The sequence below is a fragment of the Sinohyriopsis cumingii genome, chromosome 5 (genome assembly GCF_028554795.1).
Source record: "Sinohyriopsis cumingii isolate HCF-2022 chromosome 5, ASM2855479v2, whole genome shotgun sequence".
Taxonomy (NCBI): Eukaryota; Metazoa; Mollusca; class Bivalvia; order Unionida; family Unionidae; genus Sinohyriopsis; species Sinohyriopsis cumingii.
In genome coordinates this window covers 123,228,580-123,252,139 of record NC_142965.1, presented here as the reverse complement: position 1 = coordinate 123,252,139, position 23,560 = coordinate 123,228,580, and the positions used below count along the sequence as shown (strand labels likewise).

Below are 23,560 nucleotides of genomic sequence, written 5' to 3'. Positions count from 1 at the left end.
TAGATTATTTTTCTCACCCAATATTTTCCTTTAAAGTAAAAAGAATTCTGCACTAGTGTTCACGTCCAATGTTTACATGCGGCGCATTAATATAAATATGTTAATGAGGGCTGTGGTGTGACCATTGCGTCCGAAGTACACAGTTTATACGTGTGAGCAAAGAAAAAGAAAAACATAAAACGTCGCATAATAATGACGTATTATCACATTTAATATATGGATGTTATATGAAATTGACAATAAATAATTAATATTTATTACAAGAAACTTTTATTTTCATCAGTTCCAATTTTGAAAAGTTATATTGTAAATAATAAAACAATATTGGCTACTCAGCTCTACTCTAGTTATACTTGGTACAAGCTGTAACGAAGAGTAACATCTTTCTTTAGATTATTCATGGGAAACTATCGTATATAGCTATTCTTTTCTCTGGAGTAGGTGAAACTGTGTGACGTACTTGTGTTGTCCTAAATATTGATTGTAAAATTACCTCTGTGTATAATAATAGACCCTCCAAAAATGGGCTCTAGCGGATAACCATGTGCTAAACTTTCAAGTTCACGGATTCTTTGAAGATTTATTTTTGTGTCCTGGAAATATGGCAAGTGCTACAGTGAAATTTGCTGATGGAATTATGTGCTGACAGATAGATGATTCCTTCTGGCTGGTAAGTGTATTATTTGTCATTAAATATTGTAGGTATCTTTTTGATTCAACCGGGGCACAATGGAGATGCTTAATAAAATTAGAAAAACGCATATTTTATATAACACTTTTCTGGCTGTTACTAAGTTTTCCGTAGTTGTTAAGAGAGCTGGAAGGCTATGAAGTGTATAGGTCTATAGTCTATACGCATGGAGCAGTGTTTTCTGTTATACTGTTCATTTCACACAGCATTGAGAATTTTATCCTATCTGTAGCACAGTCATTTTCAGGTCAGCATCATTAAATGTAGCTAACAGTATATACTTTGTTTCACACGAAGTATTTAAAATTAGGTAGCTTTAGCTACATTTAATGACGCTGATTTAAAACTGTACTGAGCTAGGACTGCATATAGGATAGAATTGACCATGCTGTGTGGAACGAACAAGCATAATACCAAAAAAGCTCGACATCATATGCGTTAGTCTTTGTCTCTCTCTAAATGTTTTTGTAAGGTGTGTTCTCAAACATGGATTTAACTAACTTAAGTTACTATATTTTTGTTATATATTTGTTGCTGTTGTTGTTGTTTGATTTTAGTACAACTACGTCAGGCACAGCATAAGACAACAAGGGTTTCTTTTTTAAAAGTAGTTCTAAGTGTGTGGACACCTTGACTGAGACAATTGGTCTGAGATGACTAGATTGAGACAGGAAAAGTAATGTTAGCAAAACAAGCAGATTTCTCTGTCGCATGGGTGAGAAATAACCATCCCTGCTTTCTTCTGGCATGTATTCAAGCTTATGTCTGTATTCAACTATGTCATAAAACATTATTTGGTTAAAACTTACAGACACCGATACACAGAGCTTCACCATCTTAAAAAAAAAAAAAAAACACACACACACACACATGGATTCTGTTAAGAGATGGTATAGAAAAATATAAAAAGAGTACTGGTAATCAATGTTATAAATAAGATTCAAATTCAGTTTGTTACACATCAGTCAGAGAGTATTTAAAGTTATCTAGACCAAAATTAATGAAGAAATAACACAAAAAACAAACAGTACAGGTTGATCTATTTGTAAACATTTTGTTGGATGGTCTCTTTTATTTTACAGATTATTGGCTAAATCATGTCAATGAAATATGAGCTTGACGCTTTTCCCAAAGACACAGCTGACCAGGTCGGGTACTGAACCTGCCACCCCAGGATTACAGGTCCAACACTCAACCAAGTGAGCTACTGTGGCTTCCTCATTTGATGACAGTATCATAACGTCTTTTGCATAGGGTAAGATTATTAATCTATTCTCAAAGATTAAATGCAAATTATAAATCTAAAAAACTTATTCTGTAACTATCATACTTGATAAAACCAGTTTCTTCCCCATAGTGAGACAGAGCGTAGTTGAACTCCTTTGGCTGTGAGCTGAACATATCCTTTAATGGAAGTACACACTCTCCTGGAAATAGTGGAAACAGACAAAAACTTGAGGAATGTTACATTGCTGTGTTTGTATAAAGAAAACCACAAATAATCTTCATTACTTATTGTTAACAAAAGGACTGTACGGTCTTGTCATAGATATATCTTGCTAATTTTATTGCAGTTCAACAAGACACAGACCTTAAGTTTTCTGATAACACACAAACATACACATATATTGACATATAAATTGGTATCAGCAGCTATAAAACTGTTTCCTTTCATTTCAAGCTAAACAAGCTATTTGTCTGGTGAAGAAACAAAAACAAAACAAATACATGACAAAAAAACTGATAGAAAACCTAATTACTTACAGGTTTGAATGAAGAGGAAATTTATCCTATAAAAGCTAGTTAAATAATGAAGAAAAACAAGATCAGATCTGTAGTATCAAAATGCACTGTAAAACCTACATGTGTTATATATATAGAGCTAGCAGAAGCTAGTAATCTGTAGCAGTTGACACAAAGACATCTGATTTATTTACAGCTGTCTTATATTCTTGAGTAATAACACGATAATCACACTGGTGATTGATCACCACTATTTTCATTTTGGACCAAATCGGTATTACTGAGTCATTTTAGTAAAAACAATATCTCAGTATGGCCTACCATTCAGCAAGGGTATCTGTAATGACAAGAAATCTTCAAGATGGCGATTATGGCAGCCATTTTTGAATGTTATGGTGGGCAGCATTTTCATTTAGAACAAACTAGATATAATAATAAGTCTTTTAGTTCATGTGGTCATTCTTTCAGAAGAATCACAGTAAAATGTTCTAGATGGTTTTCATACTGGCTGACAGATTATCATCAATTCCATACAATGTAAGACAGCTCCATATCAATACAGTCTTCATTCATTAGTAGTGATCACAAGATTTTCAAGATGGCTGCCATGGTGGTCACACTGGATACCAGACTGTCACCATTTTCAATATAGATAAAAGTTACAAGATTGATGCTATGACAGCCATATTGAATGTCATATCATCACCCTTTTAATTTGGGTCCAACTATACATAAGAAATTTTCTGGTGAAAAATACGTTATATGATTATCCCTTCGTGATTACTCATAGCAGACGTGTGTGTGTGTTGTCTGTGTGTGTGTGTTTGACAGTACATCAACACAATCTTGGCTATATAGTGCCAGGTAAGTTGCAGCATCCCCAAAGAGCCACACAAAAAAAAACAAAGCCACAGGCAAAATGAGTAAAACCCATAAAATACAAAATTCTAAATTATTGCATAAACAATTCTCTCTAAATACATCCAAGACCTTCCCAGCTGGAACGTCCTATGACATATCTGAACACAAAAAGACAGCCATACCCTAAATCAATTGCGGAGCTGAGTCTATGATGTTTTGTAGCTGCATATGTGACATAGAGTGATATTTTGTATTTTTTTAATTTCACACAACAACGATTATAACATAAAATACTAATAAGCTTATCCCTTATGCAACTCCACAGTAACATTGCTTCCTCTTGTACATGGGTATGATCACAAATCCCATTAAATATGTACAAGTTTTTTATCATTGTACATGGGTATGATCAAAAATCCCATTAAATATGTACAAGTTTTTTATCATTGTACATGGGTATGATCACAAATCCCATTAAATATGTACAAGTTTTTTATCACTGTACATGGGTATGATCACAAATCCCATTAAATATGTACAATTTTTTATCATTACTAATTAATGTTTTCACTTTAGTTTACATCTTGTCTCTTCAAGACCAAGTACCGTATTTACCGCATATGTTGGGACATGCTAAAATAATAATTTGTTTCCTGTCCCAGAACTTATGGTGAATTATTTTTTCACTTTGGTCATATGTCCCAAGACTTAAGAAATGAAATAAATTTGTATTGCATTTGTGCTTGCTGCCCCCTGCATGTTGCAATAAAATAGATAAATAAAACGCTTAATTGATAATAAAAAAGAAACTAACCGTGTGTTATCATTTATTCCTTTTATCAACATGAGCATTAAAGAATAAAATATTTCCACGAAATCCATATAAGTGGCATAGGCTTCCATACTGTAGTGTGTATCAATTATGTCCAATACCACACACCACGCTGTTCACTGACATGAACATTGAGAAACAATTGTGTGTGGTTGTGCTCAAAGGTTTGAACATGTTATCCGACTGAAAACTGGAGCCAACAAAATTGCAAACAAGAGGCAAATAGTCAATCAATATCTTGAAGACACCATACATGAACGACACATTGTAGGTGGAAAATGATCAAGATTGAATTATATCCAGGTCTACATTATGACAGCATGAGTATGTCGCAAATAAAAATTGTCATTTTAAAACACATTCACTTGAGTGCAAGTGACAATCTTTTCAACAGCTCAGGTTATAAAATTCTCCTTACTATTTACCTGCAGACATCAATGCTCCTTTGTATTAATTCTAACCACATATGCCAAGCACTGGTGTTGAATAAACATGAGTGGCAGCAAGCAGTTAACTCCTTCTTTAAACCTACTGACAGGACATCAAAGACAAAAGGTTATTTTTATTACAAAGCAAGCCGATCTCTGAAGCTGACTTTGGTTCCATTTTTTTTGTAAAGGATATCAATACAAATTTTATTTTATTGCTAAGCAAGCCAACACTTGAAGCTGACTATGGAGTCTGTGAAGTGAGCCAATTTTTATTTTTTTTTAATATACAAAGACGGCCGAGATATGAAGTAAACTTGGGTTCATTTTCAACTGTATTCATGGGAATTTTGAAAATAAATTGAAACAATGGAACAAATTTTAAAGTGGCACAATATAGTGCTTTGTGCACTGATGTCTATGACCCAGCAATATTTGGAGAAAATAAAATATGTGATGAATTCGTGAAGGCCAGAAGAGAAACAAATGATTTCGCAAACAAGAGGGAAATAATCAACCGATATATTGAAGACAACTGCCATTCACGCATGGCATGGTGTTAGGTGCAAAATAGCCAAGATTAATTTATATCCAGGTCTACTAATGATAGTATCTCACAAATAAAAATCATTATTTGAAAACACATTCACTTGAGTGCAAGTGACAATCTTTTCGCCAGCGCGGGTTACAAAAGTATCGTTACTATTTACCCGCAGACATCAGTGCAGTTTTGTATTAATTATTACTACAGATGCCAAGCACATAGAAGCCCCAGTGGTAAATAAACACAACTGGCAGCCAGCAGTAAACTTCTTCTTTGAACTTACCGACAGGACATCAAAGACAAAGGTTATTTTTATTACAAAGCAAGCCGACGTTGGAAGCCGACATTGGACTTGGAAGCAGACTTTTTTTTAAAGGATATCAATACAAAGGTTATTTTATTGCAAAGCAAGCTGACCTCGGAAGTCAACTATGGATTCTTTTAAGTGTACCGATTTTTTATTTTTTAGCACTGAATATACAAAGACGGCCGAGATATGGAAGCTAACCTTGGTTCCTTTTCACCACTATTCATGCAAAATTTTGAAAATAAAGTGAAACAATGTAACAGTTTTTAAAGTTACGCAAAATAGTGCTTCGTGCGCGAACATCGATGACCCAGCATCATCCAGAAGATTTGGAGAAAATAAAATCACGTGATGAATTCATCAGGGCCAGAAGAGAAACAGGTCATTTCGCTGACAATATGATCATTAACACGGATGAAACTCTAGTGTACTTTGATCGTATTCCTGGATGGACTGACGATAAGATGGGTGTCAAAAGTGTGAGAATTAGCAAGACTAGTGCAGATTTTAAAAAATCTAGCTTTTGTCATTGCAGTTTCCACTTCAGGTGGTGTGTTGCCTCTAACAATTTTTCACGGTATGAGAAAGCTAATTAAATATTCATGTACCAAAAGAATAGATCATACGTGTGCAGGAGAAGGGTTGTGTTGATGAGATGCTGCTGCAGTGGATTAAAGAGTTTTATCTCAAGTACAATTTTATATTTTTTAAAATAAAATTTCAGCTGGAGTGCAATTTCCAACATTTAGTTTTCAAATGATTTAAAAGGTGTCCCACAACTTACGACTTGAAAAAAACTATGTGTCCCAGAATATACAGTGCACATTAAAAATTACTTTTAAAATTAATTGATGGTGTCCCAACAAATACGGTGCCCCAATATATGTGGTAAATACGGTATAATATGATTTCTCATTATTTAATAATGTATTTTTGTGTTGTAATTCACTATCTTGACAAAGATTTCTTGAAGCATCCCTCATTATAAGACTCCCTCACTTATAATGCCAGTAACTTTTACACATCCCATAACCAGCATTATAGAGAGGAAACTACAGATTATCTACAAACCATAGGACTCTTTATCAGCACAAAAGGAGCGGACAGCAACCAAAATGTGTTGTTCCTCCAGGAAGTCCTGGTCAGAGAAGAGGGGCTTCATCTGCAATTACACCAATAATAAAGTATTATAAATACTTATGGCCTGGAGGGTAACTAATTTACGTAAGATGAAACGGAAGACAGATCTCTTGTTATTTATGATCTTTCTTATGTATAAAAAAAACCCTGCTTAAAATAACCTTTATATTTTTCCATAATTTTCTTTTCTTAATATATAACTATAGAAGTTTTAGTAAAATTTATTTTTAAAAGCTTTTCTACTATTATTTTTACCACCATTAAAATAATATTAAAGGAGATTACTACAAGGTATAGTCATGTACCATAATTTAAGTTGCCTCCCTTGACATTAAAATGTGCCTCAAAGGCCAGTGAAGACTGTTACTAATTTTAGTAAAATTAAGTTTGTTACAAATAGTATTTCCCGAATGAGATTAGACAGTGTCAGAAGGATTGAAAAAACCTGGGTTAATAGAAATCACTTCATGAAAAATATAAACAAGGACAAATCAGAGAAAATATCCCAACGCTACCCATACAGCACTTGCTTTGCTTATATGAAGGCAGTATAACCAATGGTCACATGCTCTTGGATGTCAACACACAGGTAATAAGAAATTAATTATGTTTTCTTACCAATAACAAATACAGGCAAAGCCTGCAAAACCTATAAAGTCAAGCCTATCAGGAGGATGTGTGGTTGTTAGATGGGTCAAGTAGTGGTCAAGGCTGCAAAAACACTGGCCCACCAGGTTGAGTTTAATTCCTTGTAATGCCAAATCCTGACGCCAGTAGCTAAAGAATGTTGAATGGGCATATCAGCCAATGGAATGTTGACTGGGCATACCAGCCAATGGAATGCTGACTGGGCATACCAGCCAATGGAATGTTGACTGGGCATACCAGCCAATGGAATGTTGACTGGGCATACCAGCCAAAGGAATGTTGACTGGGCATATCAGCCAATGGAATGCTGACTGCCAATGAAATGTTGACTGGGCATATCAGCCAATGGAATGCTGACTGCCAATGGAATGTTGACTGGGCATACCAGCCAATGGAATGTTGACTGGGCATACCAGCCAAAGGAATGTTGACTGGGCATACTAGCCAATGGAATGTTGACTAGGCATATCAGCCAATGGAATGCTGACTGGGCATACCAGCCAATGGAATGTTGACTGCCAATGAAATGTTGACTGGGCATACCAGCCAATGGATTCTGTGATGTCTTGGATGAAAACCTTGCATCGAAACACATAAACTGCAATTTTCATGAGGCACGTCTTGTGTCTCAAGACTTCTGAGTATGCCAGTATATAAGCCAAGATATCAAGACTCATGGGGTCATGTTGTGTTTTCTTGCCTTTGCCAGCGATCCTATATCCAAATTTTTGTGAAATTTAGATAGTATCTTATTCCAAAGATCAGATCTTGCACTGCTGCCTCTCTTGAAGTACTGATCAGTTAAATCAAGTGAATGATTACTGCCCAGACCATAACCTGTTGTGGGCTACTAAGCTTGGTTGAATCATTAGAAACACTGGAACCATCTGGTTTGAATCGGAGATAGTTTAGGTCCATTAAAATGGCATGTATTTCTTGTATTTCTCACTTTTCATTTGAGACTTGAGACCATTTTCTCCCATAGTGGAAATATCCAATATCTTGTCACAAGTTTTACAAATCACCTTGTATTTGTCTCACTTTAATGCTTTCACCCTTTAAAATAGGTCACATTCCCATTTGCTACTGTATACGCAGCTCATGGTATGTCAAATGCAAGCTAGGTCAGCCATATGTACTGTTGGTCTGATTATACTGCCACCAATTTAAAGGGACATAAATCATTCCAATACCTTCTCATGCCATGTACCAATTCACCAGCTCATTTTATCGCAATACACTCCATTCAAAGGAAAATTAAAACCTTTTCTTTTCAAAAGGACATTTTGTTCTAAATAACAGGATTTTGACCCTTTTATTTTCAAAATTATATTTTTGTTCTAAGTAACATGGTTTTGACAGTACTGATAAAATTCAAGGCAGTTTTCAAGAAATTCAAGAAGCCTTTATCAGAAATTCACTTTTCAAAAATACAATCCACTATTTTAAAATTTCAGGACTCTTGTACAAAACCCTCTGAATTCATTGACTTTTTAAGGATTAATGGTACTAATTACATGCAAGAATGGGAACCAGTCTCGAAATGGGCAACAAGTAAATAGAGTATATTTGGGTGTGGCTGGCCGGGCTTGGTTGATGATGGAAGTAAAATTGTACTACAAAGAACATCTGTTGTAACAAAAGAGACAATGTTCTATTGATGGAATTTCAGTAATTTTACAGACTTTGGAAAACTCATTTTTGAAATTAGCACCTGATTCATTGGTGCTGAATTAAAAAAATGTTTCAAACACAAATAAATCAAGACATGTGACTTTCTCCACACACAAGCTGTCATCCATTTTGGTTGTTGTTGTTGTTGCACAAGATAGGCTATACATGGTGGCCAGTATTAATAGTGGAGGAAGAACCCGGGAAAACCCCAGAAAGAACCACTGACCCAAGAGAAGCTACCAGCAAGCTTTCTCACATATCCACATTGGCCAAAACCGAGACTCGAAACCCACGCAAAACAGAGGTGAGATGGCAGTGATCCGTGATGAAGAGTGCTTTAGACCACTCGGCCACTCAGGGCCCCCATCCATTTTGGATGTATACTGATGAATATAGGTTTGATCACGAGTGTCCAGAAATTTAAAGATAATGAAACTTTAATATCATGGTATCCGTATAGGTTTATTATGGGAGCTGAATTAGCACTGTGTTCTGTTGAGAATAACAGCCTTACAGTGGTTCAACATATGCATGTACAATTAGGCTAGATACAGATGTAAAAGTTAGGTTCTATTTCTAGACAGGTAAACTTAATACCTTTTGTAGACCTCAGAATGATTTGCAGTGGGATATTAAACACAAATTCTGATATTGCAACTGTTTGCCATGAAAGGGGTTGTTGTTGTTGTTGTTGTTGTTGGGAGAGTTAAAATATTTAACTGCTGGGAGAGGTGTTTTACATGTTGGTTAATATGTATGCAATGAAATATATAAAAAGTACCATTCATAGAGTAATTATGGCCACCTCTATGATATTTTATAGTTATGTTTTGAACTTTATGATCACTTAGGTCTCTACTACCAAGATCAATATTGATTACCCCTCATGATTTTGTGTCCCACCATTTTCATGCAGTTAATGTTGTGGAAAATCATATTTTGTATTTTAACTGGCTTATGCCAACCATACTTTAGTTTTAAATTGTATGTATTCTCAAGGAATTGAAAGCAATTTCTGACATGTAAACATAAAAATGTGACATTGATCATTTCCTCATTTATTGCATTATTATGACAAGACTGATGTTCAATCTTAAATGAAGGGAGATAAACTGGTATAGAAAACAAGGTAAATCTTCATTAATAATAATAATAATAATGAGGAATTTGTATAGCACATAATCTTTAGAAGTTCTAAGCACTTTACAACATTAGACAACACTTATAAGATAAAAAACATATAATGATATGATTACAAAAACAAACATCATGAAATTAGAAACATAAAAAAACGTGTCTTTGTGTCTAAGTTCAGTGGGCAATTCATTCCACCTTGCTGGGCCCTGGTATGCAAAAGAACGCTGTCCATATGACTTTGTTTTCATAGTGGGAATAATGAATATATGATTGTCAGAAGATGAGCAAAAGTATCTTGCTGGTATGTACACATGGGTGAGACTGGATAGGTATGTTGGACTAGAGTCCGACAGAGAAATGTAGCACAGAGAACAAATTTTCTGTTTGATTCTGGATCAAATGGATAGCCAGTGTAGGGTACACAGCAGTGAGGAGGTGTGCTCTGATCGTGGTATGATCCAAGCAGCTGTGTTTTGAACCTTATGAAGTTTCTGGAGCAGATATTGAGATGAATCAGACAGAATTGAGTTACAATAGTCCAGTCTTGAAAGTAGTAATGAACACACAAGTGTTTTAGTGGCATCAACTGAAACATATTTGTGAATTGAGCTGATGCGTCTCAACTCAAGATATGCAGCCTTGCTGCATTCAATCTGATATCAGACACAAAGAACAATGTGGAACACAGTGGACTGACAATCCTTGGCTAGCAATGATGCTAGAGGATGTTACTAACTGATATTCTTCCAAACAGCCCTTACATACCTTTGGAAGCAGATTTTCTTCCCATATTGGGCATGTATAGAAACATGACTGATTCTCATTGAAGTTGCAATTTCTCTGGCTAACATATAAATCTGAAAAAATTAAGAAGAAAAAAACATGAAACTGAGAGTATGACATTCAAACAAGGCAGACATTATTAGTCTTTTGAAAATAATAAAAAGGAGCTGTCATAATGTGGGCTTTGGTACATTTAAAGGTTTCAGATCAAATATTAAGGAACAAAAAACAGGCAATTAGAAACAAACAGTCAGAAATAGAGGTATTGTAAAGTAAATTAGTAAAACTTCAAATTTTAAAACCTCTATCACTCATTCTCAGCATCAACCTCTGTAAGGCATTCTTTTGACGGCAAGAAAATGTAAACTTAACAAAATTTGTGAGTTGAAAATAGGGTTCACATCACTTCCAGTTTTCAAATGTAAAATATTTTTAATTGCCCTTTTTGAATGATTTCAATAACTGCAGTATAACTCAAAAAAGTTCAATAACTGCAGTATAACTCAAGCATACAAAGTTCAATAACTGCAGTACAACTCAAGCATACAAAGTTCAATAACTGCAGTACAACTCAAGCATTGCAAATTCAATAACTGCACTACAACTCAAGCATACAAAGTTCAATAACTGCAGTATAACTCAAGCATACAAAGTTCAATAACTGCAGTATAACTCAAGCATACAAAGTTCAATAACTGCAGTACAACTCAAGCATACAAAGTTCAATAACTGCAGTATAACTCAAGCATACAAAGTTCAATAACTGCAGTATAACTCAAGCATACAAAGTTCAATAACTGCAGTATAACTCAAGCATACAAAGTTCAATAACTGTAGCATAACTCAAGCATACAATAATCAATAACTGCAGTACAACTCAAGCATACCAAGTTCAATAAATGCAGTGTAACTCAAGCGAATTTCAATAGCTGCAGGGTAAATGAAGCATACAAATTTCAATAACTGCAGTACAACTTAAGCATACACAGTTTGCTAAATGCAGTACAACTCAAGCATACCAAGTTAGATAACTGCAGTACAAATTAAGCATACAATGTTCTATAATTGCAGTACAACTCAAGCATACGAAGATAGATAACTGCAGTACAACTTAAGCATACAAAGTTTGATAACTGCAGTACAACTCAAGCATACCAAGTTTGATAACTCCAGTACAAGTCAAGCATACCAAGTTAGATAACTGCAGTATAACTCAAACATACTAAGTTAGATGACTGCAGTAAAACTCAAACATACAAAGTTCTATAACTGCAGTACAACTCAAGCATACCAAAATAGATAACTGCTGCACAACTAATGCAAACCAAGTTAGATAACTGCAGCACAACTCAAACATACAAAGTTCCATAAATGCAGTGTAACTTGGGTAACAGATTACATCAGCCTTACTGAAAGGATTAATCAAAACCCTTTTTCTTTTTACTTAGGTGCTGAATCTATCATTAACAGCACAAGACTGGTTTTACTTTTTGAACCATGACTGCTGTGATGGCAGGCATGTGTATGATATTTACATTCTGATTGGACAACAGGAAAAATGCCAAATCTACTTAATTCCAGTTTTATCAATAACATGAAATTGTTGGATTACGGATTGTACACTATACCATATTTATTATCTTTAAGACTTTCTCTGTGTTGGCAAAGGCACATTCAATAGATGAGATATGTACTTCTACTCAATACAAAAAGGCATTTATGATATAATATCAGAGTTCTTTCCCACCTAATGAAATACAAATGTGCAGTATATTAACCAAAGTTTTAACTTTTAAAAAATCTGATTTGGAGAAATAAGTTCATTTTGAAGTTTTGCCGGAAAAATACAGTTAATTTTTCCATAAATTTTCTGTTTAGTGTTCAGAAGGTTTACCATACTAATGAAGAGCAAGAAAAATTGCACTGCAAGGCACAAGTCATTTTCAGCATTTACCTGTCAAACACGTGGAATGGAATTCTAACTGAAATTCTTGTCTGCAGGATGTTTTCACCTGTGAATGAAAATTACATTTCTTTTTAAAATGAGAAAATCAATAATTAAATTTTCTTTAATTAGTTTAGAATTTGTTACAGCTGTTTCAGTAAAACAAACCTGAAACCTAGAAAGGAACTGTAAATGCAGAATAATTATCCATAGATGCAATTTAGAATTTTTACAACGATTGATGTTAGCTCTTTGAGCTCATCTCAAAGTAACTGCCTATCTGTAAGTGGCAAGAGAGGTATAATCTTTCCGATGGCAACTGCAAGAAACTGTCCAAATATTTAAGGTCATCGTTACAGCTTTTAAAAATTCAACATCTACATCAGTTGCTGAATTAAACTGAAACACTGGTGCAATATTATCTGGAACATACCTCAAGTCTGTACCATGTGTTAAGATGCTTTGTTTTGTCTAGGTATTTAGAAAGCTGTATTATCACAGTATCATTCAAGTGTGAGACACAGCATTTAGCTGGATGTATGCTGTTTAGTAGAAAGATTAAGATCTATGAAAATAATAAAGGCAGATTAGAAGGAAATGATTACATAGTGTACCATTAGGAAGTACTTACTTGTGCCTCAATAAAATGGAATGTAATTGTAAAGGTCCCAGCATCAATCAGTGAACCACGGTTCTGTACAAATTCTGACATTATGCCCACATTAAATGAGGAAAATACAGGCCGGTGATCACTGCTAAGAATACTTTCAGCACTGCCTAAAATATGCGAAATATGACATGGATTATTATGTTGCATAATAATGCATTGATTCAACACTTTCAAGTGTTATAATATGACACAGATAATTATATTGCATAATGATGCTTTAATTCAACACTTAAAGTGTTATGATATGACATGGATTATTATGCTGCATAGTAATGCATTGATTCAACATTAAAAGTGTTATAATATGACACAGATAATTATATTGCATAATGATGCTTTAATTCAACACTTAAAGTGTTAAAATATGACATGGATTATTATGCTGCATAGTAATGCATTGATTCAACATTAAAAGTGTTATAATATGACACAGATAATTATATTGCATAATGATGCTTTAATTCAACACTTAAAGTGTTAAAATATGATATGGATTATTATGCTGCATAATTATGCATTGATTCAACATTAAAAGTGTTATAATATGACACAGATAATTATATTGCATAATGATGCTTTAATTCAACACTTAAAGTGTTATAATATGACATGGATTATTATGCTGCATAATAATGCATTGATTCAACATTAAAAGTGTTATAATATGACACAGATAATTATATTGCATAATGATGCTTTAATTCAACACTTAAAGTGTTAAAATATGACATGGATTATTATGCTGCATAGTAATGCATTGATTCAACATTAAAAGTGTTATAATATGACACAGATAATTATATTGCATAATGATGCTTTAATTCAACACTTAAAGTGTTAAAATATGACATGGATTATTATGCTGCATAGTAATGCATTGATTCAACACTTTCAAGTGTTATAATATGACACAGATAATTATATTGCATAATAATGCATTGATTCAACACTTAAAGTGTTATAATATGACATGGATTATTATGCTGCATAATAATGCATTGATTCAACATTAAAAGTGTTATAATATGACACAGATAATTATATTGCATAATGATGCTTTAATTCAACACTTAAAGTGTTAAAATATGACATGGATTATTATGCTGCATAATAATGCATTGATTCAACATTAAAAGTGTTATAATATGACACAGATAATTATATTGCATAATGATGCTTTAATTCAACACTTAAAGTGTTAAAATATGACATGGATTATTATGCTGCATAATAATGCATTGATTCAACATTAAAAGTGTTATAATATGACACAGATAATTATATTGCATAATGATGCTTTAATTCAACACTTAAAGTGTTAAAATATGACATGGATTATTATGCTGCATAATAATGCATTGATTCAACATTAAAAGTGTTATAATATGACACAGATAATTATATTGCATAATGATGCTTTAATTCAACACTTAAAGTGTTAAAATATGACATGGATTATTATGCTGCATAATAATGCATTGATTCAACATTAAAAGTGTTATAATATGACACAGATAATTATATTGCATAATGATGCTTTAATTCAACACTTAAAGTGTTAAAATATGACATGTATAGTTATGCTGCATACTGACACTTTGATTCAACACAGAAGTTTCACAATATGACATGAATAATTATATTATGTAATGATACTTTGATTCAACATTTCAAAGTGTTAAAATATGACATGGATAATTACATTATATAATAATACTTTGATTCAACATTTCAAAGTGTTACAATATGACATGGATAATTACATTGTATAATAATACTTTGATTCAACATTTCAAAGTGTTACAATATGACATGGATAATTACATTGTACAATAATACTTTGATTCAACATTTCAAAGTGTTACAATATGACATGGATAATTACATTATATAATAATACTTTGATTCAACATTTCAAAGTGTTACAATATGACATGGATAATTACATTACATAATAATACTTTGATTCAACAATTAAAAGCATTGTACAGTACTGTATCTAGTGATGCTACAGTGGTTTTCATTGTCATAATTAAAACTTCTGGCAACCTTTGCTTTTGTACATGTAACAAAGATTCATCACACACACAAAAAGAGCAGTGCACGTCATAAATGATGAGTGTGATTTTTTTCTTCTGTTGGTGAAAAAAATCCTATCTGACCTCATGGACCATTGTGGTATGATATATCAGCGGATCACCTAGATCATTAAGTCTTCATCACAATATATTCTAAAAATAAAATGCTATAGAAGTTCCATGAACACAGCTCTTAATTCCACTTTGCTGCAACCTTGATATTTGAGCTAGAATGAGGTATACTGCTGACAAGCCAGTGATATCTGCTAGTAATATAGTAGAAAAATATCCCTCATATTGCAGAAATCACAGAGCTGAACATCATGTGATTTTGCAGTGATGTTAACTTTTGGACATGCATAAAAGTTTGGTACGAAATAAACTGTCTAATGATGATTTTTATACAATAAAGCTTTATGAATTACTTTTTATGAATCACAAAGCTTAAAGGTCAACATGAATATTATTCAATAAACATATTTGACCTCTTGTTACCTTGACCTTCCAGGTTGACCTGCAAAACTGGGTATGTTAACATCACACAGTAATGATGCATATCTAGGTAAACTGATACTAAAATATCATGTTCATTCAAGAATTATATGACAGATACAAAACCTTGTAGAAAGATGGATGAATAGAAACAAAGTGCCATAACATACCATTCTAGACCTTTCAATACAGGCATTTAACAAGAGGCTCAAGTGAGCCTGATACAGCTCAAGTGGCTAACATAACTTAACATTTGACAATTTTGCTAAGTGGACTTGAGTAGTAGAATAAGAACACAACCCTCGTAAACTGTCTCCGTAACTATATGTCATGTCTATTTTACCTACTTTACCATGTAAACTGTCTCCGTAACTATATATCATGTCTATTTTACCTACTTTACCATGTAAACTGTCTCCGTAACTATATATCATGTCTATTTTACCTACTTTACCATGTAAACTGTCTCCGTAACTATATATCATGTCTATTTTACCTACTTTACCATGTAAACTGTCTCCGTAACTATATATCATGTCTATTTTACCTACTTTACCATGTAAACTGTCTCCATAACTATATATCATGTCTATTTTACCTACTTTACCATGCTGATACAAATTCCTTCCATTGATATAATTTATAATATACAGATCTCTGAAAGATAGTCTACTAGCAAAACTTCAATTTAGGGTCTACAGAATCACACGACATTCACACATACATGACATTATAATTTACAGGTTGCTTTTATTTCCTGTCCAGATTTTCTTGACTCTTGGTAATTAAATCCTGAGTTTCAGAATAAAAGCATATTGCAGTATCTTTAAAATTAAAATCAGATATAAAATATATTCCAATAATGAGAGATTAACGGCACTAAAAAAATAAAATGCCGTTAAAAATCACTGATACATCTGATAACAAATACACGACAATACTAAAAACTATAAAACTCTATTTCACCAAGTATATCAACATTATTTCAACCATTTATGTATTTTAAACATGGCAAAGGTTTTTCAAATAATTCTCTGCAAATAAATTTTTAAACTTAAGTTATGGTGTTTATAAGAAATATATTCTTACTAGAGCAAATCAATATAAGAAACAAAACCCACAATTTCTTGCAAGCAAATATTTATAATTGTGTAAAGAAATTGTCATCCTAAATTACAAGACTGCACATTTTTGCTAGCCTGCATTTATATGTTTTCTCTAATAATATTTTGATTATATACTTGGCTTTCCTTATAAATAACAAATTATTCATTCCTATCCCTAGGGTGTATTAGTTCCCTACTTTTTATTGTAAATTGTTCAACTGAAATTTAAGTATCTTGTATTATAAATTATTATTTTTTATTCTTCATATTGTTTGCAAGGGAAACAACTCTAATTACCAACCTATCATTCTCAACAGTATAATTGGTTACTTCCCTTGCTTTGCTTAATTTGGATAATATAAGTATTTTAAAAACAGAAAAGAAATTAAATTACATATGATCTGAGAACGATCTCTAATTGAACTAAATTTAATTAATATGTGCAGATCTTGTTAATAATGAAACTCACAAGTCATCTCGACGATTTAAGTAACTTACTCAAAATCAGAAAAAATAAAGTCTCTTGATCAGTAACAAGTCAAGCTATCAGATGCAAGATCACTTTTGCAGTATCAAAATCTGATTACAGCTTGATAATATAGGCCTTTATTCCAAGTCTGATCAAAATCAGATTCGAAACATGGCTTCAATCTCAGCCAAAGAGATCAAAGATCACCTTATTAATATGAGTATCTTTGTCTCTTATCAAATTGATCCCAGATCTTGATGATAAAAGCATATATTTCAAGTCTTATCAAAATTGGGTCAGAAATATGGATTGCAGATTCATAACAAGCAAGGCTAATCTGATACAAGATAACCCCTCAGTAATATGCATGGATCTCATCCACTGTAAAACTTATCAGAGATTCTGATGATATAAACCTATATTCCAAGTTTGATCATATGACTAGACCTCATGGCCAGATGAGCTAAAAATAAATGCAAAGTTATCAATTGTTGATATATAGACAGACTTACCATAGGCCACATTTTCTATGAAGACACCTGGATAGGATCTCCATAACACACGATCACACCATGACGGGGAGTTTATTCTCTCCTGTAAGGAGGAAATCTAATGAATTTAAAGTTGTCACGAGCTAACAAGTCTAAACTCTCTCCTCTTCCTACTGACATGTACACCCCCCCACCATCCACAGTGACAATGTTATGTTTAAAATAGGAATAGTTTATTAGAGGGGTTCATGATATGTTCAAAATAGGAACAGTTTATTAGAGGAGTTCATGATATGTTTAAAATAGGAATAGTTTATTAGAGGGGTTCATGAAATGATTAAAATAGGAACAGTTTATTAGAGGGGTTCATGATATGTTTAAAATAGGAATAGTTTATTAGACGGGTTCATGAAATGATTAAAATAGGAACAGTTTATTAGAGGGGTTCATGATATGTTTAAAATAGGAATAGTTTATTAGAGGGGTTCATGATATGTCTGAAATAGGAACAGTTTATTAGAGGGGTTCATGATATGTTTAAAATAGGAATAGTTTATTAGTGGGGTTCATGAAATGATTAAAATAGGAACAGTTTATTAGAGGGGTTCATGATATGTTTAAAATAGGAACAGTTTATTAGAGGGGTTCATGATATGTTTAAAATAGGAACAGTTTATTAGAGGGGTTCATGATATGTTTAAAATAGGAATAGTTTATTAGAGGGGTTCATGATATGTTTAAAATAGGAATAGTTTATTAGAGGGGTTCATGATATGTTTATAATAGGAATAGTTTATTAGAGGGGTTCATGATATGTTTAAAATAGGAACAGTTTATTAGAGGGGTTCATGATATGTTTAAAATAGGAATAGTTTATTAGTGGGGTTCATGATATGTTTAAAATAGGAATAGTTTATTAGAGGGGTTCATGATATGTTTAAAATAGGAACAGTTTATTAGAGGAGTTCATGATATGTTTAAAATAGGAACAGTTTATTAGAGGGGTTCATGATATGTTTAAAATAGGAATAGTTTATTAGTGGGGTTCATGATATGTTTAAAATAGGAATAGTTTATTAGAGGGGTTCATGATATGTTTAAAATAGGAATAGTTTATTAGAGGGGTTCATGATATGTTTAAAATAGGAATAGTTTATTAGAGGGGTTCATGATATGTTTAAAATAGGAACAGTTTATTAGAGGGGTTCATGATATGTTTAAAATAGGAACAGTTTATTACAGGGGTTCAATCTTATAAATCATCATTGAAAAAAAAGAGACTGGAACAGATCAACTTTGAAAACACAAAGATCAACTGCTGCATGATATGCTGGCATTATTATCCAAGTTTAAGAAATCAACACCAATATGTAGGGCATTGGATGGAGGGAGTTGACATTCCAAGAACTTCCATGGTCTTTTATGGTCATAGAATAGTAATAATACATCACTTCATCATATGATAGTAATACTATGACAGCAATTCCTCATATGGTCATATAATAGTAATAATAATATAGCACATCCTCATATGGTTATATATCTGTAATACTAAAACAGCACTACCTCATATGGTCATATAATAGTAATAATAATATAGCAGATCCTCATATGGTGATATAACTGTAATAATAAAACAGCACTACCTCATATGGTCATATAATAGTAATAATAATATAGCACATCCTCATATGGTTATATATCTGTAATACTAAAACAGCACTACCTCATATGGTCATATAATAGTAATAATACTACAGTACTTCCTGATATGGTCATATAATAGTAATAATACTACAGTACATCCTGATATGGTAATATAATAGTAATAATACATTACTTCCTGATATGGTAATATAATAGTAATATTACTACAGTACATCCTCATATGGTAATATAATTGTAATAATACAAGAGTACTTCCTGATATGGTAATATAATAGTAATAATACTACAGTACATCCTCATATGGTAATATAATAGTAATAATACTACAGTACTTCCTGATATGGTAATATAATAGTAATAATACTACAGTACTACCTGATATGGTAATATAATAGTAATACTACTACGGTACATCCTCATATGGTAATATAATTGTAATAATAATACAGTACTTCCTGATATTGTAATATAATAGTAATAATACTACAGTACTTCCTGATATGGTAATATAATTGTAATAATACTACAGTACTTCCTTATATGGTAATACAATAGTAATAATACTACAGTACATCCTCATATGGTAATATAATTGTAATAATACAAAAGCACATTCTCATTATCATGTCCTAAATTAAAAACTTGTATTTTTACAGCAACAATAAACTCATTATCAAATTGCAATAAAAAATAAAGAACTTGAAATCACATTTTAGTTAATGCACATGAGCACGCATGCATGTGTGTGAGAGAGAGAGAGAGAGAGAGAGAGATAAAACAAAACTTTTTTCAGTGTACAAGACCGTATTTATTCAGGGTGGTTTTTATTTGTAGCTTTTGCAAAGAGAAAAAAGCCTATTTTCAGTTACCTGATGATTGTGATAATCCTCATGTATTACGACCCTACTATATTCCATTATCAATAAACACTGCTAAATCAACAATTCATTCTTGTATTAAATATGAAGTACATTGTCATAACAACCACATGGCTATGCAGTGTTACTTACACGGTAATTAAACATGCTTAGTGCTTTTGTTATCCAGCTGAAACCAGATTGAACGCAAGAATGGATAGAAGAGGTCAAATCAGCAAGGCTCCCAGTAGGGAAACGAGGATCTCTTTCGGGGAAAGAAAATCTGTCAATGTGCTATTGAAGCCATTGTCCATATGGCAGATATTACAAGGAAAAGTGATTATATGCATTACTTGTTATTTGACCTCGCCAATAAAGATAATAGTGGGGTATATCGTAGAATAGATTTTCAACAAAATGTTAATTATATCCAAGTCAAAACAGAACAAGCACTTAAAAGATAGTATATGTATATATACAAATCAATTTAAAGGATTGCGTGACTTTCAAATTTATGATGGAAAATGATAAGGTTTTTATATTTTATGTTTGTATGACTATAATGAAACAATAAAACTAGTTGGCTAATGGTCTGTGGTCTTCACTTTAGCATGTACTGAGATGTAATTTTTGTTGGATAAGGAAACATCAAAAGGCTTTCAATCTCGTTTTAGAATGCATGTGGTGTTTTGTTACAGTGACAGACTTAATAAGGAAAACTAATTAACGATAATACTTAAAGGTATGGTCTGTGAAGTCCTTTGTCCATTTGTTAATAAACACCAGTAGATATTGTAATGACAATAAGCGAGCTTATGCACATGGGTGCCCACAGGATTTTTTGCGGGTGGAGTGGGATTTGGTGGGGTCAGTCAGTCACGGCCAGGAGAGTTAATATAGTTAGCAGTCTGAAACTAAAGCTGATATTTACTAAGCGTTTTGAACTGAATCTTGTGACATATTTTCAGCTTCATTTGCACTATTAAATTTATATTTATAGCTACATTTATTTGCAGAATGATTTCTCACCAACAATTAATTATTAATTTTTGAAGAAAAAAAAATGGCAATATGGTATTTTCGATCTTTTTTGCAAATGTAAATCTTCTTAGTAGAAATTTTATGTACGATAATTTAATGGATTTTTTAAAAAAATACAGACAGATATATGCATGTAAAAATAAAGATACATTTAAATATTTATTATTTTGATAACTGGACTGTATGAAAAATTAAAGAGTACGAAAAAATACATGAAATACAGTATGATTTCATGAAACTGAATGTACATATAACATGAAGTAAAACAACTTACAAAATATACACTAACTAAAATTCAAACTACACGTCTGAGTGGCATTTTCTTTATTGCCCCACTCCCAATATATACACATGCATAAGTCATTTCCGCTATACAGTGGTTTGGTACATAATAAAGTCATTAGTTGCTGATCCCAACTACTGCATTATAATTCGGGAAACATGTATAAATAATAATAATAATAATAATAATAATAATAATAATAATAATAAATCTTTCACAACAATTTTACACTAGTATTATTGACAAGATACATGTAAATGAAAATCACTAAAGAATCTTTTGCAAACTCCAGCATCAACAAGAAACTTTAAAAAAGAAAAATATATTTACCCCTGTCTTTTTAATCTTTCTCCATGAATATCTGTACCCAGCGACGTTCCTCTCAAGGCGATATGTGGGAAGGAATGTGATTTCGGCTTCATCTGCAATATATTTGAAATACCTCTTTGAGCATATTATTTAACTACATACTGGAAAACCCGTATTGAAAGAAATTCATCTCGGTGTTTGTCAGACACATGGTCTCTCACAAATGATCTGTGCAGGATGGCCACTTTTCAACTCAACTGGATTTAACAAGTAAATATACCCATAAATACTGTGCACTAATTTTTGTTCTTTATTCAATGTTATTGTTAAAATAACAAAACATTTTGCTTCAGGGTGCTAAGTACTGTAAATAAACTAATATTGTAAAACCAAAATGGCAACAGAAATTACACCCGCTGAAAAAGTACAATACTATGCCACAGCAAGGAAACCATGAACTTGAAAAGTATTGCCAAAATTATTGGCAAAGTTAAATCTACCATGATCAGGTTTTTAGAATTTTTCTTTAGTTCAATAGGGAATGCAGAAAATCTTCACAAAAGTGGCCGGTCATGAAAGTTTTGGTGTCCATGGTGACTGGGTCCTAATTTGGGTTTTAAAAAGAAACAGGAGACAGTTGTTGTTGTTGTAGGGTTTAACGTCATTTTTCAGCACAAGATAGGCTATACATGATGGCCAGTATAATTGGTGGAGGAAGAACCCTGGAAAACCCCAGGGAAGAACCACGACCCACGAGAAGCTACTGGCAGGCTTTCTCACGTACCAATGTTAGCTGAGGCTGAGACTCAAACTCACACAGACAGAGGTGAGATGGCAGTGATCCATAACGGTAAGCACTTTAGAACACTTGGCCACTCAGGGCCCCACTTGCAGATGTAACAGAAGTACTAAACTCACTCTGGCATGGCTGACCTTGTGTGTTGGTTTTTTAAACAAAATCATGAATAAAGCAAGAAAGGATAGAGACATTTGGAATAACACATCTGGAAAAAGCAAATAAGTGAAAATGATCAAGACCTTACTCACCCCAGTCAATATGTACTGTAATTCTACAAGTGATCTAAGGTGGGACCGACTACACTACAGCGAAAGCAGAGGCAGATCTCTCACTATCACACTTTTAGTTCTGTGGGGGTTTCCACAACAGATAAACAATGCAAACATCTGAACCAACCATTGATGTCTATGACTGGTCCCTAATAGTCAACTATTTCTATGATTTCAGCATTACAATGTCAGTTAGTACTTGAATCTGGTTTACCTTCTGTATTATATGACGCTACCTTTAGATTTTAGTCATCCAGTAGCCAGACTAATCTTTTTTGTTGTTGATTTAGAACAA

The 23,560-nt window shown here is 32.8% G+C and overlaps 1 protein-coding gene across 7 annotated transcripts in view; it reads right to left on the bottom strand.

The window, feature by feature from the left end:
• Window positions 1-23,560, bottom strand: part of LOC149800113 (phosphatidylinositol 3,4,5-trisphosphate 5-phosphatase 2A-like) — a 268,016-nt gene that overhangs the window by 21,852 nt on the left and 222,604 nt on the right. For all 7 annotated transcript variants that reach the window (XM_089959703.1, XM_089959704.1, XM_089959705.1 and 4 more), the window contains 7 exons: window positions 22,219-22,310; window positions 18,061-18,142; window positions 13,365-13,510; window positions 12,743-12,800; window positions 10,771-10,862; window positions 6,478-6,568; window positions 2,022-2,118 (listed from right to left, as the gene is read on the bottom strand). In XM_089959703.1, coding sequence (XP_089815829.1) covers window positions 2,022-2,118; window positions 6,478-6,568; window positions 10,771-10,862; window positions 12,743-12,800; window positions 13,365-13,510; window positions 18,061-18,142; window positions 22,219-22,310 — 658 coding nt within the window. The remainder of the gene's footprint in view (window positions 1-2,021; window positions 2,119-6,477; window positions 6,569-10,770; window positions 10,863-12,742; window positions 12,801-13,364; window positions 13,511-18,060; window positions 18,143-22,218; window positions 22,311-23,560) is intronic.